This window comes from Haemorhous mexicanus, chromosome 1 (assembly GCF_027477595.1).
Source record: "Haemorhous mexicanus isolate bHaeMex1 chromosome 1, bHaeMex1.pri, whole genome shotgun sequence".
NCBI classification, from domain to species: Eukaryota; Metazoa; Chordata; class Aves; order Passeriformes; family Fringillidae; genus Haemorhous; species Haemorhous mexicanus.
Window position 1 is genome coordinate 109,560,787 of NC_082341.1, and position 22,549 is coordinate 109,583,335.

Consider the following 22,549-nt stretch of genomic DNA (forward strand, 5'->3'; position numbering starts at 1 on the left):
TGCCAGCTCTCCAGCAAGACCTGACACGTCCACTGCACTCAGGAGTGACGCACTGCCAGCTTGGCTCTCTCACCTGGTGCTCCAGCATACCCCTCAGCAATGGGCATGGTGCTCTGGCCAGCCTGGCCATCCACACTTCTCAGTCGCCCTCTCCCAGACATCAAAACCGTGCCAGGAGGTCCTGCCTCCCCCGTCTCCATAATGATGCCGGTTGTTCCAGGCAGAAGTGGCACAACTGCTGACCCTGGCAGAGCTGGGCGTGGAGGAGGTCTCAGCTGTGGTGGGAGGAGGGGGATCCTGTGTCGTGGGGGGTGCATCCTGGGCCGTGATGGCAGCAGGGATATGCCAGGCTGGGGCTGCACGGGCGGCCTCGGCGGCAACGGCTGCTGCGGGACTGCTGGTCGCCCTTTGACATGATGAAAGAGGAGGAAAAATACAAAATTATTTGCCTAAAATAGAACATCACCTTGCATGGCTTTGCATAATAAATACTTCAAAATAAAACAGGACTCAGTTGGAGCCACCTGCCCCCTGCACCCAAGACTGCACTGGCTAAACGCCGTTCCACTCCTGAAGTACCACAGACTCCACTCTTTACAGCCTGGTTGGCACAGGGAAAGGAATGAAGACAGCCTGGAGACAGGACAAGCAGCAATCAGATAACCTATGAATATTCATTCAATTGTTACACCAGCCTGGCTTTTCTGCACCAAACAGGAGGAGTATCACATTTGTTCCCAGCAGAACCTTCATTCCAGAGCGTGTTCCCTCTCTCTCCCCTCTCACTTCTGTTCTCCTCAGCCCCTCACACCCACTGCACTTGCTTTCAACTCTCTACTCCCACAACTCCTAGCACAAGGCTGTTCCTCTAGCACAACCATAAAGAAAATTATCCACAGCAAAAGACATCAGTAAATAAACACGACTTAAGAACCTTTTTCCCTTACTTTAAAAAGCAACAAACTTAAGCATCCTAGTACTTCCATGACTAATATTTTCTGACAATAAAGGCAGAACTCAAAGATATAATCTACCAGAAAATTCTTTATTGTTTAAATCGAAGAGATACCCATTAAAAAACTTTTCCACTGGGGCAGCCAGCCCATATGACATCAGGGTTGAACAGCACTGACATGGTTCCATTCATGTATCTGGTCAAGTTCTAAGGCCTTTATAGGAATTCTGGTTTATTCATAAAAATGAAGTCCTAGATGCCATGCCCTCCCAAGTGTAAAGCTGGATTACATTTACACTAAGAACAGAAATTTACAAATGTGTTAATTTCAGATTTTAGCAGATGCAATGACAGCTTTTACACAGAATAAACAATTTCATGCTAAATTAAACTTCAGCATAGGTTACTTTGGTTGCATTTGGAGACTAAAACACGTCTTTAGGTGCAGGGATAGATGTGAGTTTCGGTGGAAATGGGGCAAACATCCCATTAAAAATTTATCTGATGCAACTTGTCACATACCAGACATGCTTGCCAAGGTCCCCAGCAGAGACCACCTGTCTGAGTGGTGCTCACAATGAAACACTTGAATTCAGTACAGCCCAAAATCAGCCTAGGCAAATTCACCAGCAGCTAGGGCTAACCCATCTGGCTGTGCCAAGCAGCAGATGTGGTGTGAGGCTTCCCCAGGCTCTGGTGTGTGTCTGGGGAGCCCAGGAGAGCCTTACTCTGCTCATCTGGGGAAGAGCTTACAACAAACTTGTGCAGGTATTGCCTCCAACACGTGGCTGGAGTCCAGACAGCATCACTGGCAACCCACGTGCTGTTCTGTGACTACTCGACACCTGCACTTTACCCTTGTGAATTTCATTTCTTGTTTTCAGCCTCATAAAAGCCTACATAAGCCTTTAGGAGTACTGGGAGGCCGTCTGAAGTCATAGTCTCACACCACCTGCATTCATTTGCTAGATATGGCTGCTAGGAAAAAAACCTCCCTGATCTTTGCTGGCTGACTTTCAACCATCAGGAGAACTGAAACTCATACAGGCAATGCACCACAAAGCTGGGCTGAAGCTCACTCAGTAACTCTGTCCACAAGGGCAGAGGCCTAAACAGTGAAATGTTTGCTTTATACAGGTTAAAACTATTTTCATAAAAAACTTAAAATTGAAAAAAAATTAAAAAAAAAATTAAAAAAATTCTGAGAGTACCAAAGTGAATTTTTAACAGAATTATTTGCTTTGAAAGACAACTTCTGCCCACAGAAGCATTGATTTAGACCTTCAACTAAAATCTTCAGATTAACCTCACTGAAAAAACAAATTGACAAAGTACTTTACCTTGGGATGCATGTACTTGTCATTTCTTGAGTCAATTATGCTAAGCCTCCATAAGACAATTATTTGGGATGACACTGAGAAAACGAATACATTTCTCTGCTTGCCTTTCTAAACCTTTAATTAACGATCAACTGCTGAAATCCCATATCCCGAGCAAACTGCTTCCTTGCATGCAACACGAATGCTGCAATATTCAGAATTGTCCCATCTCCATTACACTAAATCCAGAATCACTGGCCTAAAGCTCAACTTCAAGTGGAAGCAATTAGATATGTGTAAGTAGAGATCTGCTTGAACTTTGCTGAGCAGGCCATGAACACAATCTTCCCATCATCCTCCCATCTATCTGGGAAGGCAAGGACAGAGCTGAGATCATTACACAGCTAGGAACACTGTTCTCAGCAGCAGCATTCTTGCTGCTCTGCTTGTCACCACTGTTGTGAGTGACAACGTGGTTACCACATCACATACCAGCATCTTCTGGTGCTCTCCTCAGCCCCCAAAACACACAGAAATGAAGTGCATTAAGCTAACTAGAGATTAAAGGAATCTGTGACTGCTCTCACAAAAAGCCCAAAAGACCTCACTTGAATTTTGTTATAGACACCAAGGGGATTTTTCAGTTCTGTTAGAAAGCAGCATTGTGCACAAGCTCACAGGGAGCCCAGAGGAGCTGACTGCATGACAATTCACACTAGAGCATTAAAAATTTTATGTTGCATTTTATCCATGCTGTAATGCAGAGCACACATTTGGTTTCTTAGACCACTTCATCAGACAACATTTTGCTGTTGGTTTCAGAACTCTGCTACACAGACAACTACCACAGGAATTGCAGGTCAGGTCAAATACCTGTAACCAAAGCAAACTGCACTCCCAGCACAGTATCTGGCTGCAAGACCCCACTTTTGATTCCTGGAAAACTTCATGGATACAAAGAGGCAATACGTTAATAGAGACCACCAACTTTAGCATGGCTCTCAGCTTCATGCCATGTGAAGAGCAAACATACCCACAGAAAGGAACAGAGTGCAAAGAGAACAACTTAGGCTATGAGATATGGAGCTGGGGGAAGGCACCATTTAATGTGGATGGGAAGCTGCTGGATCATTTCACCTTGGAGAGCACAGCATGCATGGTTCCCTGAATGCTTAGAGCAGACCACTGCCTGCTGTCACCACTGCCTTGTGTGCTGCAGGACATTTCACTACCTTCGCCAGGAATTAAAACAAATTAAACACATTTCTAGTCTCTGGGTTTGTAGCTGATGCACAGTCATTTGCTAAGCTGGCTTGTTAGTTTGGATTGAGGCACTTGAAACCCCAGAATAAAAAATCTGGAAGATAATACAGCCATATTTTTAAGATGAGGGTGATTTGACTTTGCTGGGCTTACACTGCTTGGTAAGATTTTATGTTTTATTTCTTGAACACATCCTTGCCTTACTGCCCTCAACAACTTTATTAGCAACAACTTGTTTCTGTTTCGGCCCCTCTGAAGTCAAATGACATCATTTGAATGCTACGATATGCTGGCAAATTGTGCACAAGAAACTCTCCACTGATCCAAGTTCAGGTCTTCCTGTCAAATAATATTGGTACAGCAGACAAGGCTGTAGATCACAAATGTAAAAATAGTTAAAGCCATACCCCAACTCACGTAACAGGGTTCCCAAAATCACTTCCAAAAAAGGCTCTTCTGCCAAAATCTTTCTGCAACTCCTGCCATCAAAACTTACTTAGGCTGCTGCGCCAGACAGTGTTATTGTAATTGGAAACGTTTGGGAACTGCAGTGTGTGCTTCGTGAATCCTTCAGAGGCCAGAGGCACCCCAGAGCAGCAAGGGATGCTCAGAGTGCCTGCACCCCAGACCCAGCAGCAGCATCCTTCCACAGGCTTTTAACACCCAGTGGTGGATGGAGGGGTCTGCCCTGAAAAAGTGTTATTTTATGGAAACCCAGGTGTGCAGAGGCTTTTAATGCTTTAATACACTGAAACAGGGGCTGATAAATGCAACCCATGAGGTCGCCTGAACACCTGCTTCAAACAGCAGAAGAAAGATTACTACTTGTATGTATCTTGGACCTTTCTCCAATGCTGGTCCCTAGTGCTAGTTAATTTTGGGGAAGATGGATGAGAAACAGGATTACGCAGATACATCATGTTCCATTTTAATGGAGACTGGGATGCTTCTGCAAGATCAAGGGATAAAGGTCCTAACCCTTTTGAATTTAAGCCAAAATTACAGCAAAAGAATTATCTGAAATTTACAGTCCTTCTTCACTCCACTTCCTCCTTTAAAGTTAGGAGAAATATATTTTTTTTATTTTACACAAAAGCCTCTCATCTCAGAAGGACTTTTGTGTCAAGTACGCTCTACATTTGGTTTTAAACAATTAAACAAAAGAAACACATCTATCACAGGTTTTCAAGTCTCTGCCTTGGGATGAGAAGGATATCCTTCCCACCATGAGGCACAACTTGGCCATTCTAGAAAGAACACTCAAGAATCTCACATCTGATCTCTCCCAGCCACCATCAGCTGCAACAGTGCACAGGCTCTTCCCTCAGCACCTCTTCTCATTTTACCCAGTCACAGAAACTGGCCTCTTATTCATCTCATACGTGCACAGAATTAAAACCAGAAGCATCAACCAACTGCAGAGTGCAGATTCAAAACAGTCTCCAATTCCTATGATTTTGCGTCACGCTAGGAGAAACAGGAAAACAGGAACTCAGCTTCCTTCTGTAAACTTCAGCTCTCAGGAAAACAACCCACTGCTGGAACTTGGAGCAAGAACTGCAGAGGGAACTGCGTGGCTTTTGGCAAGGTCTCTAACCCTTCATGGCACGGCTCACCAGCACGCTGAGGTTACCATTTCCCAGCGTTCAGAGCCAAAGGGAATGTGCCCCAGCCTCTCAGCTGCTCTAATGCAAACTTTAAACAAAGTGCAGGTAGATTTGCACCAACATGCTGGACTATCAACAGACCTAGCTGAGGTGCTAAAACATTGCCAGCTGGAATGTGCCAAGTACTGCCAACGACCTTGTGGGAATGCAAGCTTCTGGGAGAGCTATGAAGCAGAAGTCTTACATTGCCATGCCAAGATATGCCAGAGTTCATTTGTGAAACTTCTAGATCAAAGAGTTGGTGCTGAATTACAGGCATAAACTCATGCTAAGAACACAACAAAGAAGAAATCTTTCTTATCATAAATTTGAATTAATTTGACTTCATTTTTCTGTGCTTGCTTTTCAATTTTCCCTGAGGAATACAGAATAATCTTCAACAACAAAATAAAACAAAACAAAAAATAAAATCAAATCAATTAGCGTAACACAGACACTTATTAAAAAAACCTCACTTTAAAATCACTATTCGAAAACACTGCTTTTCCCACTGTCTTTATTCTAGCTCAAAGTAAACATAAAAACATAAGACTTCTTTTTTTTTTTTTTTTGGAGGACACTTTTAAAAGCACTCAAAGTACTCTCTGGTGTTCTGCAGCAAAGAGCCAAAATTAGTCACTGCGAAAATAAAGTAGGAATTGTGTAATATTTAGTTTAATATTTAGTTTTTCCTCCCTTGTTTAGTTCTTTTCTAACAGTTTCAGAAAGGAAAGCCAGTTGAAAAACAAACAAACAAGCAAAAAGTGAAAAAAAAAAGCAAGAAACTTACTTGTGTCAGGCTGAGATTTCAGCACGCCTTCAATGTCTGTGGTGATTTTGGAAACCTGACTATGAAACTGTTGGACAGAGTTTTTGAGGCCAGAAATATCAGTGGAATGAGATGCTATAGTTCCATTCATTTCACGGATGCAGTTCCATAAGCTGCTCACGTGCTTATTCAGACCCTCTTTTATATTCTGCAAGCTGTCTGAAACAGAGTCCAGCTTGCCACAGACTTTTTCAATATGTGAGACTCTGTTCTCAACATCTGAAACACCCGCCTGGACCCCTTGGGTCTTTTCTTTGCACTTGCTAAGATCATTCAGGACATGGTCATTCAATTGTTCTAGTCTGTCCTTCACTTCACCACAACAATTCTCACTGGAATGAGCAGTTTGATTTGCAAATGTCCTCTGCATTTGATCAATTTTTCGGAAGACACCTCTTTGTGTTTTTCTGCATGTTGAATTGACACCCAGAAGCTGCTCCCTGCAGCTACTCAGGCCATCCTGAAGATTTTTCATATCTTTATCGATGGCATTTAGATTGTATCGGAATACACGGACGTCTCTCTGCATTTTCTGGATGTCACGTTGGTTACCCTTAATTAAGTTGAGTTTCTCATTAAGAGAGCTATTTAGAGACCTCAGGATAACGGAATTATTCTCTGTTTTCAAAAGCAAGTGATTGTACTTGTCGTTACAATCTTCCAGCTGTTTCTGAAGGTCCTGCGTACCTCGCGGTGCAGACTGACATTTCTGCCCACAGAGCTGTTCGAGCGACAGCAGCTTGTCCTTCACGAAATTCATCTCTGCTGTAAACTGCTCATTTGCAAATCCTGCCTCGCTGGGCAAGATAGGCCCAGGATTAACAAACATTCCATCCGGGTCCGTGCTGTTGGCAATCTCCAAAATAGTCCCGCCTAGCCTGACCTCCAGCGCCCGCAGCTTTTGGTCAAACAAATCTCTCAGTTCATCCACCTCAGCAGCGATGGCACCACGGAGAGTCTCCTCAACGTAAAAACAGTGCTCTTCAGCATTTCGTTCTGTAATATTCATCCTTGCATCCAGCTCCTCCAGCCTCTCACCCAACACGTCTGCTAGATCTGGAGTCGACAATCGAATGATTTCATTATCTATTCTGACATTCAAGATCCTCTGTGCTTCCACAATTCTGTCAATCTTCTTATCTAAATCTTTCATCTGTTGGTCAAAGTCATTGCCCTCACCCTTCTTGCAACAAGTGGAGTTGTTTGATGGGATCTGAGTGCGGAGAGTATCTATTTCTTTCCTCAAGTCATTCTCTTTTCCTCTTATAACATCGATTATCCCTACACAGTTATTTTCACTGTCGTCGTACTGCTGCTGAATATCCTCTAGTTTATAGTCACAGGAGTTCTTCAGATCTGCCATTTTCTTCTCAAATCCTTCTATTATTTCTTGCCTGAGGGACTCAAATTTTGAGTCTATATAGTCCTGATATACATTGTCACGGGGCATTGTTATTGTAGGTCCTTGTGCTGCCTCCTGCAGTCGTTTTAATTGTCCTTCATAGCCTTTTACTTTTCCATTCAGCTCCTCCAGCTCATCATTCCTCATCTTCAAGGCTTCTTTGACCTCAGCTAGCTCAGCTTTTATATCTTCCATTTCAAAATCAATAAAAGGGTCTTTTTGATCTTTATTGCTGAGGAGTCCTGGCAGCTGAATAGTGTCTGTTTCACCACCAACTGCGCTGTCAGGCTCCGGGCGGTCGTAAAGGTTGTTCAGCCAAGTGACCAACATCTTGCTAGCATCTTCTTGTACAGTCAGCTTCAGGTTTTCATTCACACCTGCCACAGAGGACTGGAGTTCAATCACAGACCGTGTCAGTCTAAACAATTCATCCTCAAGAAACTGCATTCTCTTCTCATATGGAGGAGGCTCTGGCGCTCCTGTTGGTTCTGCATCTGTTTCCCAGAAAATAACAAAATGTGGATGTAAATATTTCCAGTGGTACCTGTTTTAATAAGCTGCAGTTGACTTCATTTTTCTTTAAAATGAAATAATGGTTTAAACTGCCTAATACTTGTTGTCTTTTCTGTTCTTATTTTCAGTAGTTTATAATTAATATGTTATCAAAACCCTCAGAACTACAAGTTTTAGCACAGTGACCAACTCCTGCCAAGATACAGCGGCCATAAAGAAACTGGCAACCACCCTTCCTGTTCAGCAATGGATCTAAGCTATGGCATATACAACAGACCAATACAGGTCCATACACATCACTTTAGAACCACTGCTCCTCCTATAACAATAACTTGCCCCTGAATCCCCACTGAAAGCTTCAGTGGCTGTCATTTATGTGCCTGAAGTGGATTTGTGCCTCCGTGTTTTACTGATCAGGGAGCCAAATATACATCCTATATATGACATGGGGCTCTGCAAGACACTCCAGTTATCACACTTGCTTCACAAATACCTAATTATTTGGCATATATTTAAGTAGGCAATAAAAACATGTATAAAAGTGTAAAATTTACACATTCAAAACTGTTAGATTAAAATAAGTTATCATCATTGAATGAAAATCAGAAAGAGAAGACTTATAGCTGTAATCTATCATTAAATCAATTAATGAATCTGAATCTCGTCATTAGTAGGACCTCATTTACAAAGCCATGTACAAATCTGGATGTTTAGTTTCACACAAAATGTGTAACAACTGCAGAAAATCCAGAACAAAAACCCAGAAAAAAAAACATTATCAGAGGTCAAGAAAGGATAAACTGCAGGAAAATACAAAAGTGATTTTTAATTTTGCCTAGAAGAGAGGAGAGGGATACAGATATCACCATGTTTTATTATCATCTTTTGGAATTAATATTTTAGGTCAGCTAACAAAATACTCAAAAAGCTCATTTTTAAAGCAGGTATATAATCTATGAGTTTGAAACCATGTATTCAGTCATCCAATACGTTCCACCACACAGAAAACACATGTGGAAATCTGACTAAGTGCTATATGTGACACTAATCTCCAATTATGTTGGAAAAAGTCCTTCAGAAGGAAACATCTGTTTATCATTTTTTTCTTAATGGAGAAAAGGCATAATATGGCAGTAACAGCATTCCTTCCTGCCCTTTCAGAAGACAGTATCTTACACAAACAAACATCATTCATTCTTTAAAATATTTTTTCGGAAGTAGAAGCTTATCCACTCTTATTCCCTTACTCCTCATTATTAAGGTACATAATCTAATGTGACTCTGTGAAATCTTTACAGTCTCAAACAACACATTGTGAAACTGCAAGGAACCCTATGCAAAACCACCTTGATTTTTTATCATCAAAATTAGTATAAGGGGTTTTTTCTGTTTTAGTAATATTCTTTTATTTTTTTCCTGAGCATTGGAGAAACCACAAAAAAAACCTGCTGTAAATTCTTACAAAGCCCACAGTCTTAACCCAAAGGTTTTCTGGAACCATGAGTAGCCAGCTGGCATTTCCAGCCAGCCCCTTCCTCTGTTACTCTTCAGGAAATTCTCTGTATCAGGACTGCTATTGCCTGGCTATTATTTCCCCACTGCACAGAATCTTTCACATGGCTTTTGTACCTGCCAGCAGTTGAGTTCAGTAGTAACCATAATGATTCTTATCCTTAGAAGACAAACAAGAAACCAGACATGGCTGTGCATACCAAAATTCAGACAAAAAGTTACCTGTGCCTTTCTTCACGGCAGCTCTCACTGGTGTTGTGGGACGACGAGGAGTGTTTGGCTTTTCTGCAGGTCCTTCCCTGCAGTCCTCCCCTTTGTAGCCAGGACAACATCTCCATTCCAGCTCTGTCACTGTCTTATATGCAACTGCGTACCGAGGTCTGAAACTCGTTCGGTATCTGCCAAAGCAGAGAGCATTTTAAACACACATAACCTAAGCTACTAGTTAGATTAAAGTTAAAGTTAAAATAGGTTTGGGGACTTTTTATAAGGAAAATCAAATACTTACAGCTATTATTCATTTTCTGCTTTAAACATCAAATGAACAAATGTTGCTGTCTAGGTTTTAAAGCTGTCTCCTCTCAACACAGTCATGATAGGGAGCCATGGAATAGGGGTTTCATGTATGAGCAGAGGGATAAAATGGTGTGGTAAGTGAAGGTACAACTCATCAGACACCATTGACAGTGCCCATGACCACCAGTGCCTTAGACTACAAATTCAAAATGTTTTTCCTCTAACTTTTCATTGGAACCCTCACCCCCAGGGCTCTTCTGAACATCAAAAAATGCTTCTGCCTGCTTTGCCCCATTTGTATTTCCACAGTCTCCACTTAAACCATTCCTCAGAACCCATATATATAGCACAGTCAAAGCTGGGAGGGATATTCCAGAGAAGGACAAAATGCTAGAAGTGTGAGTCAGACAAGGACACGAAAGAAGGAATCAGATGAAACACTACAACAAACTCTTTCCTACTTCATCAGTTAAGTTGAAGAGGGTCTGGCAGACAAACCTATACACCCATTATGTACATACAACCTTGAGCTTCCCTGATTAACCACTCAAAAGTTAATAAATGACAAAGTAATTCTGGCTGTGCAACTTTCTTTAAGGATAAACTTCTTCCCTAGCTTCCCTTGAAACACATCCCACGTGTTCAGCTGCAGTCAGACACTGTGGAATCCCAGCAGAGCATAAGCAGAGCCCATGCTATTGGATAAAAACTAAATCAATTTAAGGTACAGCTCATTTCGGATTGAGACACGAAGCAAATGAGTAAAACAGGGGTTTGCCACCTGAGCTCTATAAAATGGTATTCTTGGAACACACAGAAACAGTAAGTCATCCAGATTTCTCCTGTTAATTCCTTTCTCTCAGTTAAACTAGCATCATACTACCAATTTCCCTAAGGCTTTTTCACATTTTTTGTCCTTCAGATTATTTCAGATTAGAACAGTTTGCAGGCTCATTTCACAGCTGAGGTGTCCCTAAACAGTAATACCAGCAGAATAAATGCAGGACAGCAGCAAAGGAATCTACAGGAGCTCTGTAAGAGGTTTCAGCCATAGCCTGGCTGGGCTCACAGGGAGTGTATCCTGGGACAGAGAGAACACAGGACAAAACAGCATCAGAAGCAGCCATGGTATCACACAAAAGTCACCTATTTCACTGAACATGGCATGCTATTAACATCCAAAATTCCTAACTGGTCAAAAAAAAAAAAAAAAAACAAAACCAATTCAGTAATCAGCTATGAAATGGAAATAAGTAAATCTTACACACTGTGAAACATTTCCTATTGAAAGTCACAGATTAAGAGGGAGCTTACTGTTACTCTTCAAAGCTTTTCCTGCCATGCATGCAAATAGTTGCTGAAATTTTATTCAGTTTTATTCAGCATATGTCAGATACACAATCTTAATATAATGTCCCCCATCTGACAGCCATTTGCTGTCCCTTTCTGGCAAGCTAGTTAACAAACTTGTGATGGTGTGCTTAAAATATTAACTACTAATTATGAATTTGTTTCTTTTCCAAATGTATCTTTCCCAATTCTGCCACAACACTGACTAATTTCTGCACTTGGGCAATACTCGGTGTTGTTTTGCATTGTTATTTGATCTATGACTTCTCATTTAAGGGATAAAAGCTACTTTCACTAGAGACAATCATATTTTTTCCAAGTATTTCTGGGCCAAGAGTAGTTTGTACAACTAAGCCTCACTGGATTCCGTTCTTCTGTGGATCTGCATAGGAAGGCAGGGTCAGTCTGTGCTGTATTTCTGTCTATGAGCTGCTCATAACTGCAGTGGTTTGCTGTGCCTGTCAGCTTTTCAGACTCTGACTTGGAGCGTGCAAACTCAGGGAGGGTTTCCAATCCTTTTATACCTTCTGAACACCATATATGAAACAGCTGTAGACCTCACTCCAGCTCATCATTTCTTCTACAGTTTTCACTTAAACATCTGCTGAATCCTGTTTACAAAGTACAGAAATCCCAATGGTAAAGTGCTTTAAAAATTAAATAGAAGAGTGCAATGTAGAGGGCACCACAGGGGAGAACAATATCCCGGCCACCCAGGAACTTCCTTCTCTTTCTCCCTTATCTAAAGTATCAAACCACATCTTCTGTAGATAATTTGGGTTTGAATCCTTTCCTTCCAGCTAGCTGCCAGAGTCAGGAGAAACAGGATTAGCTAGATACTTTAGTGTTTTGAAGTGGTTTTGAAAGTCATTACAACCTCTCTCACAACCACCACATTACTGAAATGCAAGCTCTGAACTTCCAGATCAGTTTTCCCATGCCGGAAATGGTTGTACATACTTCTGTATGATTTCCATAAAACACTTAACTGCTCCTAGCTTGGTGTGTGTTCCTCTTTTTACTTTCAGGGCCAAACCCCTTCCTGAAAAATACAGTATTTTGGTTATTTTCAAATGCCAAATTTCTATTTTTTCCCAGCAAAGTTTTAAGAATACAGCTGAAACTAATTTTATAAAATGAGTAAGAATTACTTATATGCAAATTGTGCTCTTCTTCACTCAAACTACATGGGGAGGATTTTCCATCACATTTCTGACAATTTTCTCTTTTAACACCTTCTCTGTTGTCATATTCATCAATATAGACACTTTCAGATGGCTTCAACAGTCAGAAAAATATTAAGAAACAACCAAACACAAAAGAAGAATATAAACAAATAAAAAGAAATCAAACGTAATATTTTTCCAATGTCAAAAATTAAAAACTTTCCTAAACTCCATCTTAAAAATAAAAACCAGGCATGTCTGACATTCTCCCTCTTCTGTGTTTTATAGCTTCCTGATCCTAATAGGCATCAAATGCTTAAATACGATTTAATTTTAAAAATTTTTGAAAAACAGTCCACTTCTAAAAAATTCTTTCAAGTTTGAAACAACACAAATCGGAACTGTTTTGTTTTCAGATATGGTACATCAAATACAGATTAACCTGAATCCTACATCACAATTCTCCTAGAGCCAAAATAAGCTAGAAACAGAACATTTCAAAATCTGGGTCTAGAACAGCTTTCATATTCACACTGTGAACTGTGATTAGAAGACAGCTATACTCATGGATGGCTCAAAAATTCAGCTGGGATTTACTTACTAAGAACTACTTCTCTATACTGCCAGTCCAGCTGAATGAATCACACAGCTACTCCCATATCCCCCAGGAATACTAGACATGTAAGGCTAGGAAACAGGAACTTACACTAGCACTTCTCCAATTTGAATACAATCACATAAACATTTCTTAAAAATCAAAGTTTCACTGCTACAGCTTCTCCACCAATGACGTTCTTCAAGCCCAACTGCTGTGCAAGTTGCAAGGAGCAGTGTCACTGTGACAGCACCATCCAGCTGCACTGACAGATGACAGCCACCAGCATGCACCCAGCCCCAGGGATTTCTCAATTATACAAATGCTTTTTAAAGTCAGAACTTTGCTCACTCAGTGAATTTCAGTGGAGGAGTTGGAGACTTCCAAGGTTTTGCTAGGATATAGCAGTCTAACAGCACTGAATAAAATTATGTTGTTGGTTACAATTCTAACAAAACAAACCATAATTTACTCCCAGGGACCGCATCCCTAAGTTGTGATTCAATGCATGTGAAAGACACAAGACTGGGAACTATCACAATGTACAAATTAAAGCATGTCTTTATTTAAATCTGCAGTATTCTGAATCCAACTACTCACTCACAGTCAGAGCAAACTTAATATACACAATCACAAACATACAAAACACATAAAATGTACTCAAGGTAGCCAGCCAGACAAAATGTTCCTTCCCTATAAAGATACATGGTTGGAATGTAACATCAGGTTTCTCACTGTTTATCTGGCAGGTGTGAATCTTTACAGAGTTATCTAGTGAGGCAATTTTGTCAAAAGGGTCCACAAAAGTTTCCTAAGTATCTTAAAAACTGAGGCTCCACTTTGACACCTTTATATGCTGCAATGCAATTCAAAACCAGTAAAACATCAAATCTTCCTCTGGTTGACTTGGATTTCTGCTATTCAAATAAGTGTTAATAAACACAATTACTTTTACAAGTATTCTTGAAAACTATTTTAAAAAACAGTAATTTCTTATGTGGTTAGAAGTTGCATATAACACAACAGCATTTACTGTGCCTAGTCACTCCATTCTCCCATGGACTTCAAGTTCAAGATGATGGTCATAATCTCTTGATGAATTGAGATAAATACTGAAATAATTCTTTTATAAGGCATGAATAAAGGTTAAATATCAACTGTCTCTAATCTTTCATTGCAACAGAGAACATAAGAAGAGCTGAGTTTTAGGAGTTTTTCCAAAACAGGCTTGTAACTACCCACGCCTTCTACCTTCGCCATGAAGTCAACATGCTGATCAAATGAGAAAACACACCCAGAACACAAATACAAACCTCCACTTTTATTATCTTAAGTGTTTCACAGCTGAAATGAAGATGTACAGGGTGACAACAGCACTCAAATATTCCTCTTCTTTGAGAGAGAAGTACTTCCATAGGAAAATGCTTAATTAAAAACCCATGTTTGCTGCAAATGCTGGACATTTTCACTGGGGAATGAGCTATAGTATTCTCACGGTGCTAAACCACAGAAGGAAACAGTTAACACTGATACTTGGAATGTCACCTAATAGCGATAAAACAAATCAGAAACATTTGGACAAAACTGGTGGGAAAACATATGGCTCAGCTCTGTAACTGGATATTAACATTCAACCTTTTGGGAAATGCAATGAGATAAGTGCCACCACATCCTCACTGCGAGGAAGGGACCACAGAATCAGCATGTTTCTACACAAGCAGCGTACAAAATGCTTACTCTGAGCACAAAGCTTCAAGGTTGGTCCAACATTCTGTAGCGTTTGGAACAAGTCCCATGACTTCAGCAGCCTGCAAATTTCTGTCTTTATAAAATAGAAGATATCAGATCTACACTATTTAACATTTTTATTGCATGTAGACACATTCTTTGTAAGTTGCATCATATGGTAGTTATATTTATACAGTTATACTATAGTTATATTGTCCCTATAGACATCCAAATCTCCAATACACTGCAATGGGAGCACAGAAGAGGCATATAGACACTGCCCAAAAACACTACCTAGAAGACGTAATTAAATGCAATCATATTTTGACCAAACGTTTTTTTTTATTTTGTAGGCTGAAAATACTTCTGCTGAAAATATACCTTATTGGCTGTTTATACTACACAAACGCTGAACTAGAACCAGTTGATCCCATGTTTCCTGCTTCCCAAATGTGCAAGCTTATTTGTATTCCCTACAGATGGTGGCAGAAATCCTAGTTCCACCAAAATCTTGGTAGATTTTAGCAGTTGTCTGTCACAGTGAGTTTCATCACTCACCTGGATTTCAGGTGCCTCGTGGCAGGTAAGGACAGGTTTTAGTTGTCTGTATTTCCATGAAGGCCAACAGCAGCAGTCCACACAGCCAGCAGAGTCAAAGCAGGGCTGCATCTCACCCTAAAGTCATCATTTACATCCTACTGCCTACAGAGTGTGCTGGACAGCACTGACTTGCACCTGTGTCACCTCCACTGCACGTCTAAGCTCCACGCTCAGAATCACCCCTCTGCATACAGGGCAGACAGTTTGGGTCAGGGTGAAGCAAATCCCACCTTTGTTTTTTGTTCTTTGATTACCTTGGCACTATGCAGCAGCACCAGCAGATAGCTTGCATTTCAGCCCACAGATGAGCTTAATCTGAGAAAAATGTGCCTCTCCTAAGAATTTATCCTAAGGCATTTATAGCAAGCAGCAAAAAGATGTTCTGATACAAATAGATAAACCTACAGAAGTCTAGGTGTTGAGTGACAGCAAGCCATCAAGGCTGTAATAAATCCCAATTATATATAATGCAGCAAAAGTCTATTTTAAAAGAATCCTATTGCATCCCAAAATAATTTTCCATTTCCACCTGGCATTAGAGACATTAAGCTGCTTGTTACAGATGGACTTAAGCAAGTCTTATCTTTACACTGCTAATTTTCCTTTACCTGGCATTTTTTCCTTCCAAAATGTATATAAAGTAGGTCAGTAAATGTCTTTACAGGCATAGGAGTCTGGCCAATTACATCTTCTTGAGAAAAATGCCACCGACCTTAGACACTAGTCCAATGCCTGGTCCCCTCTGAGCTATCTAGATTGAAGTTCCTCAAAGGCCTTTGGATAACATAATAGTCAAAATAAAATATATATAATGAAAAGCAAGAAGAGAGCGTTTAAAAATTTTTTGTGCTGGGAGAAACAAAGTTTTGAGGCACTCCTGTGGAAAGTACTAAGTTATGACAAGCATCACTGGTGCATATGACCATGGAGGTTCAACTTCTCCAGGCTTGCACAGGGCCACAAGGGAGTTCTTAATAAATTCTGCAGTCATGTATAGCATGGTCAACATTTGTACCAGATCTGTTCTGAGCTAAATCCCAAACAAAAAACTGCTTCTGACTGAGAGGATTAACAGGGAAGAAACCAAAGGAGAGCAAGGGAATGAGTCAAAGCACTCTGCATCCACAGGAACATAATTACCTGCTGTAAACAAACCCAAGAAATCACCCATCCAGGTCACTGCAAAGAGTGCTTTAGTATCTGACTATGAAGGCACTGTAATTTTGCTGAATGTTTCATAAAACAGGAATGAGCATTTAGAGACTCAGTACTTTTTTCCATTGGTTATTTTGACTCGGTGGCTTCATGCTACCTGGAAAGCATGAAGGGAGAAGATGGCCTTCCATCTGGAAGAAATTGCTAAGTGGGCAGAGACCTGGCACAGGTGATTGCATTACTCCCTCATGCAAGGAAGTAAAAAGTTGTATTTGTCTATCCCTAAATAAAACTTTCATCTCATCTCGTGGTACCAGGGAAAAAGCTGCCCCAGTCAGCTCACTACAGCCTGGTCTCTGGTACTTTGTTGTCTTCAACACTGAACACTGTTTCAATACATCTGAGAGAATCTGGCTGAATTTTACTGCAGAGTTTGTGTTTTCTTCAGTAAGAAGGACAGAAGATTACAGGAACTGGTAGAAGACAAAAACATTCAACTATTCTCAGGCAACACCACATGGTTTCATTTCAAAGTCTCCAAAAGTGCCATTGTTTGCTACTTATACAATGGATTTTATGCCACTCAGCTGGAATTCTTCTATCAAAATAAGACGAGATTCAAACTACAATTTTCTCTCTTTGGAGATAAATGTTTTTTTGTGGGAAGAAAGAACCAAGGGACTGCACACTCTGAAATATGACCTCGTGTCTCATATTAGTAATTTCTTCTTGTTGTACATATATCTTCACACACACACACACAAATACCTGCCTATCTGTCTAACTCTTGGCTGCCAAGGATTTTATTTTCAAAAAGCTGACCACTCAAGTCCAGCAGGAAATGCACAGAAGTCTAAAATGTTAATACTCTTAATGTTCATAAATGATCACTAGGTAATTTATGAACATTAAGAGTATCATCCTTTCATTAATTCATCCTCTTCTTATGAGCAGCAAAACAAGGACATGGGATGCATTTCAGTAACTCAGAGCCAGAGACAGCCTGTGGCAAAGCTCAAGGCACAGTTTCATTCTTGGGATTTACACTGCTGATATGCCAGTCAAACCCATGGTAACAGACCAACAGTGAGCTATTAAAATTCCACTTAAACAGAACGGGATAGGAGAACCCTGAAAAGACAGCCCTTTCAAAAGGATTTCAGGGAGGTTTTGTAGAGTGGCAATGTGATGTGCTCAGTGATGGAACAAGAACAACTCTGCAACAGGTTCTATGTTTATAATGTCATCACCTGCCTCTCCCAGCAGCAGGGACCAAATTTCTCACCTTACACGAGTGGAGAGATGAAGTGAGGATGCAGAGCCCTGCTGCTGATAAAGCTGCCTGAAAAACTGAGCTCCAATAGTATCTCTTCTGCTTCTCTGCCCACAAAATAAGCTGTTTTCTACAATGTTCTAGAAAGAGCTGCAGCTGAGAGATTATTTGAAAATATACCCAGATGAAACAAAAAACAATACTTTCAGGAAGACAAGAGCTAACCTGTGGGATTAAATGGGACCCCAACTTTGAGAATAAAACAGAGCATTGTTTTGGGAGCTGTTACTTTTCAAGACACCAAGTTAGAAGTGAACCAGAAGGGAAAGATGAGTTGCAAATGCAAAAATGAAGTCAGATGGGAGTCATAATATCCCCAATGTGTAAAAGTGGCACTGCCCACTGTCTAATGGTACAAAATGTTCCTTGATTATTTGGGTGATTTATGATGAAATACACCTAAATGGCTCAGCAGCTCCCTGCAAATAAAAATTTATTGCTTTGGCAACAGTTTGGTGCTTAACAGAAGAGGCCCCAGACCTCCAGGTCACACATTTCTCAAACCAGAAAAGCATGAAACTTTGAGTTATCACATTAATGTAAAGTGAGGAGCAGCATGGGATATATATTTTTTTTTTTTTACATCATTGCAACAAACTCAAATGATGTGTGAAATGAAAATTCTCTGTCCAGTTCACAGAGAAGAAAGACTCTGCTGCGTTCAGTGTGTGGAGACAGAGATGCACAACTTCAGGCTTGGGGAGACAGCCAGGAAAACTTACCACACCCAGCAGGATCTCAAAGATTTTCAAACAAGCACTCCAGGAGACTAAAGTTTTTTAAGTTTCCTTACTGTTTTCAATGCACAAGCCCCTAGGCTAACCTCCCTATGTAGTCAGCTAGCTGGAGCCTGTACAAAGAAATTCTGCTTCATACAAAATACACAAAGTTGGAAAGAAAGTCCTGAAGACCTTTATAGATACTTGGAGGGGAAACATTAAACAGCTCTCACTTTCCCTTCAAGGTTTTTGAGCATCCTGAAAGTTTTTTTTATGAGATATGTATTGCTGGAAGCCAGTGGCAAGCACAGGCTCAATCTGTGCTGACTTGTACATCTGAGGTTTGCTCCTGCCTGGTGCTGAGCACTCTGGCACTGATCTGCATGCTTGATTTCTAGCAACAGAACACTCTCAGAGAAAACTCCATTGGGACTGTTGGAAGGTTGAAAACTACATGGGGATTTCCTATATGTTCCTAGACCGGGGCTGATGTGCTCCACCCAGGTCATTCTGGGGTTGCCAGATGGATGAAGCCATTCAACTTGAACTGGATGTCTCACGTGAGGGTTTTCAGCTATAAAATTTCCACTTTTACCCAGTAATATATTGTTAATAAATGCAGAATGCTGCTGATTAAAAGCAGTGTTTTGCTCATAAGTAGTAATTTGTTCTGATGTTTATGAATGCAGAAAACTTTCAGTAACATTCTCAAAAGTAATTTCAATCTTGTGCTTTGAATCTTCTGGGCCATGAATAAAATCGTGATTAGTTTGGACTGGGCTTATTTATGATCATTTGAAAGTATAAAATGACAAGAAGTTGGAAAATATTGCTCAGTGAGAGATTTGGAGAGTCTTGCTAATTTACCTATTGCTTCATTCATCATTTTCTGTGTCATTTTCTAAATGAAATAATGGCCTTACTTAGTACACATGTATCATTAGTGTTAAGATGAGAAGCTTACATTAAACCATGAAATTCACAACTCACAAGCTAAAGACAGATGACCTGACCTGAGCACACAAATATCTTTACTCACTTAAGCATAATTAATGGGGGCTGGTACATGAATTGGGAGAGCTGATAAAACATCCTTTCTTCAAGTCCCTGAGCAACCTTATCTAAGTTGGAAGCTGGTTCTGGTGTTAGCTGGGGGCTATGAGAGGATTGCATAGAGGTTCTTACCAAGATAATTTTTTTATTATTATTATTATTTATGACCTTGTAGGGGAAAGTCCTGTTTGCAGTTCTGTAGCAAAGACAAAAACCCAGAAAATGTCCCAGAAAACATTCAGCAACTTCAGTTCACTTCAGACTTTAAAATCAAAACCTTACTAGTGGAAGCAGCTTTTCCCAAAAGTGCTGGGACATAAACTGGTGCACCTCTGGTGCACCCACACACTCTACAGAACAAGGGGCAAAACAAACAACTGCTATGACAGCATCCTACCCTGAACCAGCTATGGTGACAAGAGGATGTCCCAAACAAGCCACAACCCTAAAGAGTGTGTAGGATCTAACCAGAAAGGCAACACATTTTTTCTTTTAGAAATAGATAATGCTACTAGTAACAAGTTGGTGTAATTGCTAATTAAGTTACCAAACCATTCATAAGAAAGCTAGGAATGGAAATTCATGACAAAAGAAGTGGCAAGGGGCCAATTATTTATGAAGCAATATTAAATTTCAAAACATCCAAGCTCTTTCTAGTGAGTATAAACACTAATATTTCTGTACCTTTCAGCCCAGTGACCCACTAATAACAAAGTTTCTCTTTCCTTTGCTAGTCACAGTTTTAAGAAAAATAAATCAGGAGCCTCTCACACTTCAAAGGGAACATACTTCAAAGGGCATTTCTGCTCTTTCTTTTTACTCTCTCTCTTCCTATCTCTTAAGCAGCCACACTTCAACTCCCATTCATCCCTGACACCTTAATCAGCCAAATATTCACCAACTTTTCAGCAAGGAAATGCACTATTGAGCCCAAGTACCCATAAAACAGTTAAACAATGAAGTGTAATAATTTCCTGCATTTCAACTTAACCTCTCAGGATATACACTCTGCAGCCAAAGTGAATTTACAGTTAACAATCACGGAAGTGTAGTCATTCCAACAGGTGGCTTTAGGGTTTTTGTCTTCAGACAAATTATATTTTAATGAGCCTAAAGGGTAGATAAAATGGGTTCATGCATGCATATGATTTTAGGCCTAATCACCAGATCTCTCTATTTAAAAAAAAAAAAAAAAAATCAAAGACAAATCAGTGCTGAGTATTATCCATATTTGCAACACACACTCTCTTGTCTGCAAAGAACACATGGAATTCAGGAATACACTGCAAGTCTAAGGCAGTGAAATGCTACCCTGTACACTGCAATCTAAGTAATTGTTATGCATAACCTAGACTACACTAGATGGGCTCTTTAAATCTGGTTTTAAACTAATATAAACCAACAGCAGATTAAAATATAGACCTAATAGTACTTAAGTACTAATAAAACACACACATCCATGATACAGTTAAGGAATCCTTTGTTTGGTTTGGATCTCACTGTCCCCACTGTCTACAGCTGAATGAGCTCTTAGATAAACCATGGGTGTCGAGAGGAGACTACACAGGGACTGTACTTTATTCCCATGAATATCTGCTATTTAGCTCATGTCAAGTTCTCTGTTCAAGTGTATAAAGGAGAAAAAAAGAGGATAATTTCCACAAAGTCCTCACAGTCATTTCTTTGTTGTTTTACAGCTCTCTCTTATTTTTGTGAACATTAGCTAGCAAACATATATAAATACATTTTGTTATTCAGGCAGCTACTCCTTCTGAATTAAACAATATTTTTCACAGGAGTTAAGTTAGGGGTTTGCAGGATTTGAGGCATGTATTTCAAACTTTTTGGATTAGCACCTTTCTTACTCTGCCACTGAGATTGTATATGCAACAGACACAAAAATAAAATGACAACCTATAAACAGTTTTGGACAAAATAAAATTTCAAGATGTTGATATTCCACCTTCTCTTGGTGTTAATCAGCTGGTGCTGTGACAGAAGAAATACATTTCATGGTAATAATAAGGAATATTTTATGTTAAGAACAAGGAATTGTTTTGCAGTTCCCATTATGGTTATGAAGAAAATAACAGTGATGTTCACCAAAGAAAGTCAAACAGAGGAAACAAAGTCTTATGATAAGCATCTAATTCCATTCTCAAAAGAACAAAAAACCCCATGAGACTGGACACATCTGGTGAGACCAAATGTCTGTTCAGCCCCACATTCCCTCTCTGACAGCAGCCAACTCCAGATGTTTAGAAGCACAAGGGCAGACAATGCCATTTCAGAGAACCACAGAGAAATCTGGAAGGGATGGGACTTCTGGAGATCATGCAGTCCAGCCCCCTGCTCAAGCTGGGCCTCCCCTTGTTACTCCTGCCAATAATCTCACACTCTCAGTGCAGGAATTTCCTGAGCTAAAAGCAATGCCTTCGCACTTTCTTCACTATCTACTAGCAGATAGTCCATGAAAGTCCTAATTTACCGCCTCTGAAATTCCTTATCTTAATGCTTGGTGATTTATGTGTTTAAAGAGCTCAGTTTCAACCCCTCCTCATGCCTCTGTAGCTCCACTACAGAGACTTCTCGGGATAGAGGGCACACCCCATTACACATCCACAAACTCAGTCAGAAGTCCAAAACGGCCAGTTCAAGACTCCAAAGGGAAACAAGGGAAGTTACACAAGACAGTGTTACTCAGCCGTCTGCTGTCTTTGTTTTTTCCCCTCCAATTCTAGTGTTTATATAGAGAAAAGCTGGGTTTTTTACGAAAATAACAACCCAAACAAACAGAACGCAGCACATTTGAATGCCAAACACCCAACACCTATTGTCACGGACCCCAGGGTGGCAGCGTCATCAGTGTCTGAAGTTCTATTTCAGTAGTACCCA

At 40.3% G+C, this 22,549-nt stretch overlaps 1 protein-coding gene across 1 annotated transcript in view; it reads right to left on the bottom strand.

The window, feature by feature from the left end:
* The window catches only part of EMILIN2 (elastin microfibril interfacer 2), a 37,460-nt gene that overhangs the window by 13,586 nt on the left and 1,325 nt on the right, over window positions 1–22,549 (bottom strand). The window contains exons 3-5 of the mRNA XM_059858804.1: window positions 9,662–9,837; window positions 5,974–7,908; window positions 74–406 (exon numbers count right to left, since the gene is read on the bottom strand). Of these exons, the coding sequence (XP_059714787.1) occupies window positions 74–406; window positions 5,974–7,908; window positions 9,662–9,837 (2,444 nt within the window). The remainder of the gene's footprint in view (window positions 1–73; window positions 407–5,973; window positions 7,909–9,661; window positions 9,838–22,549) is intronic.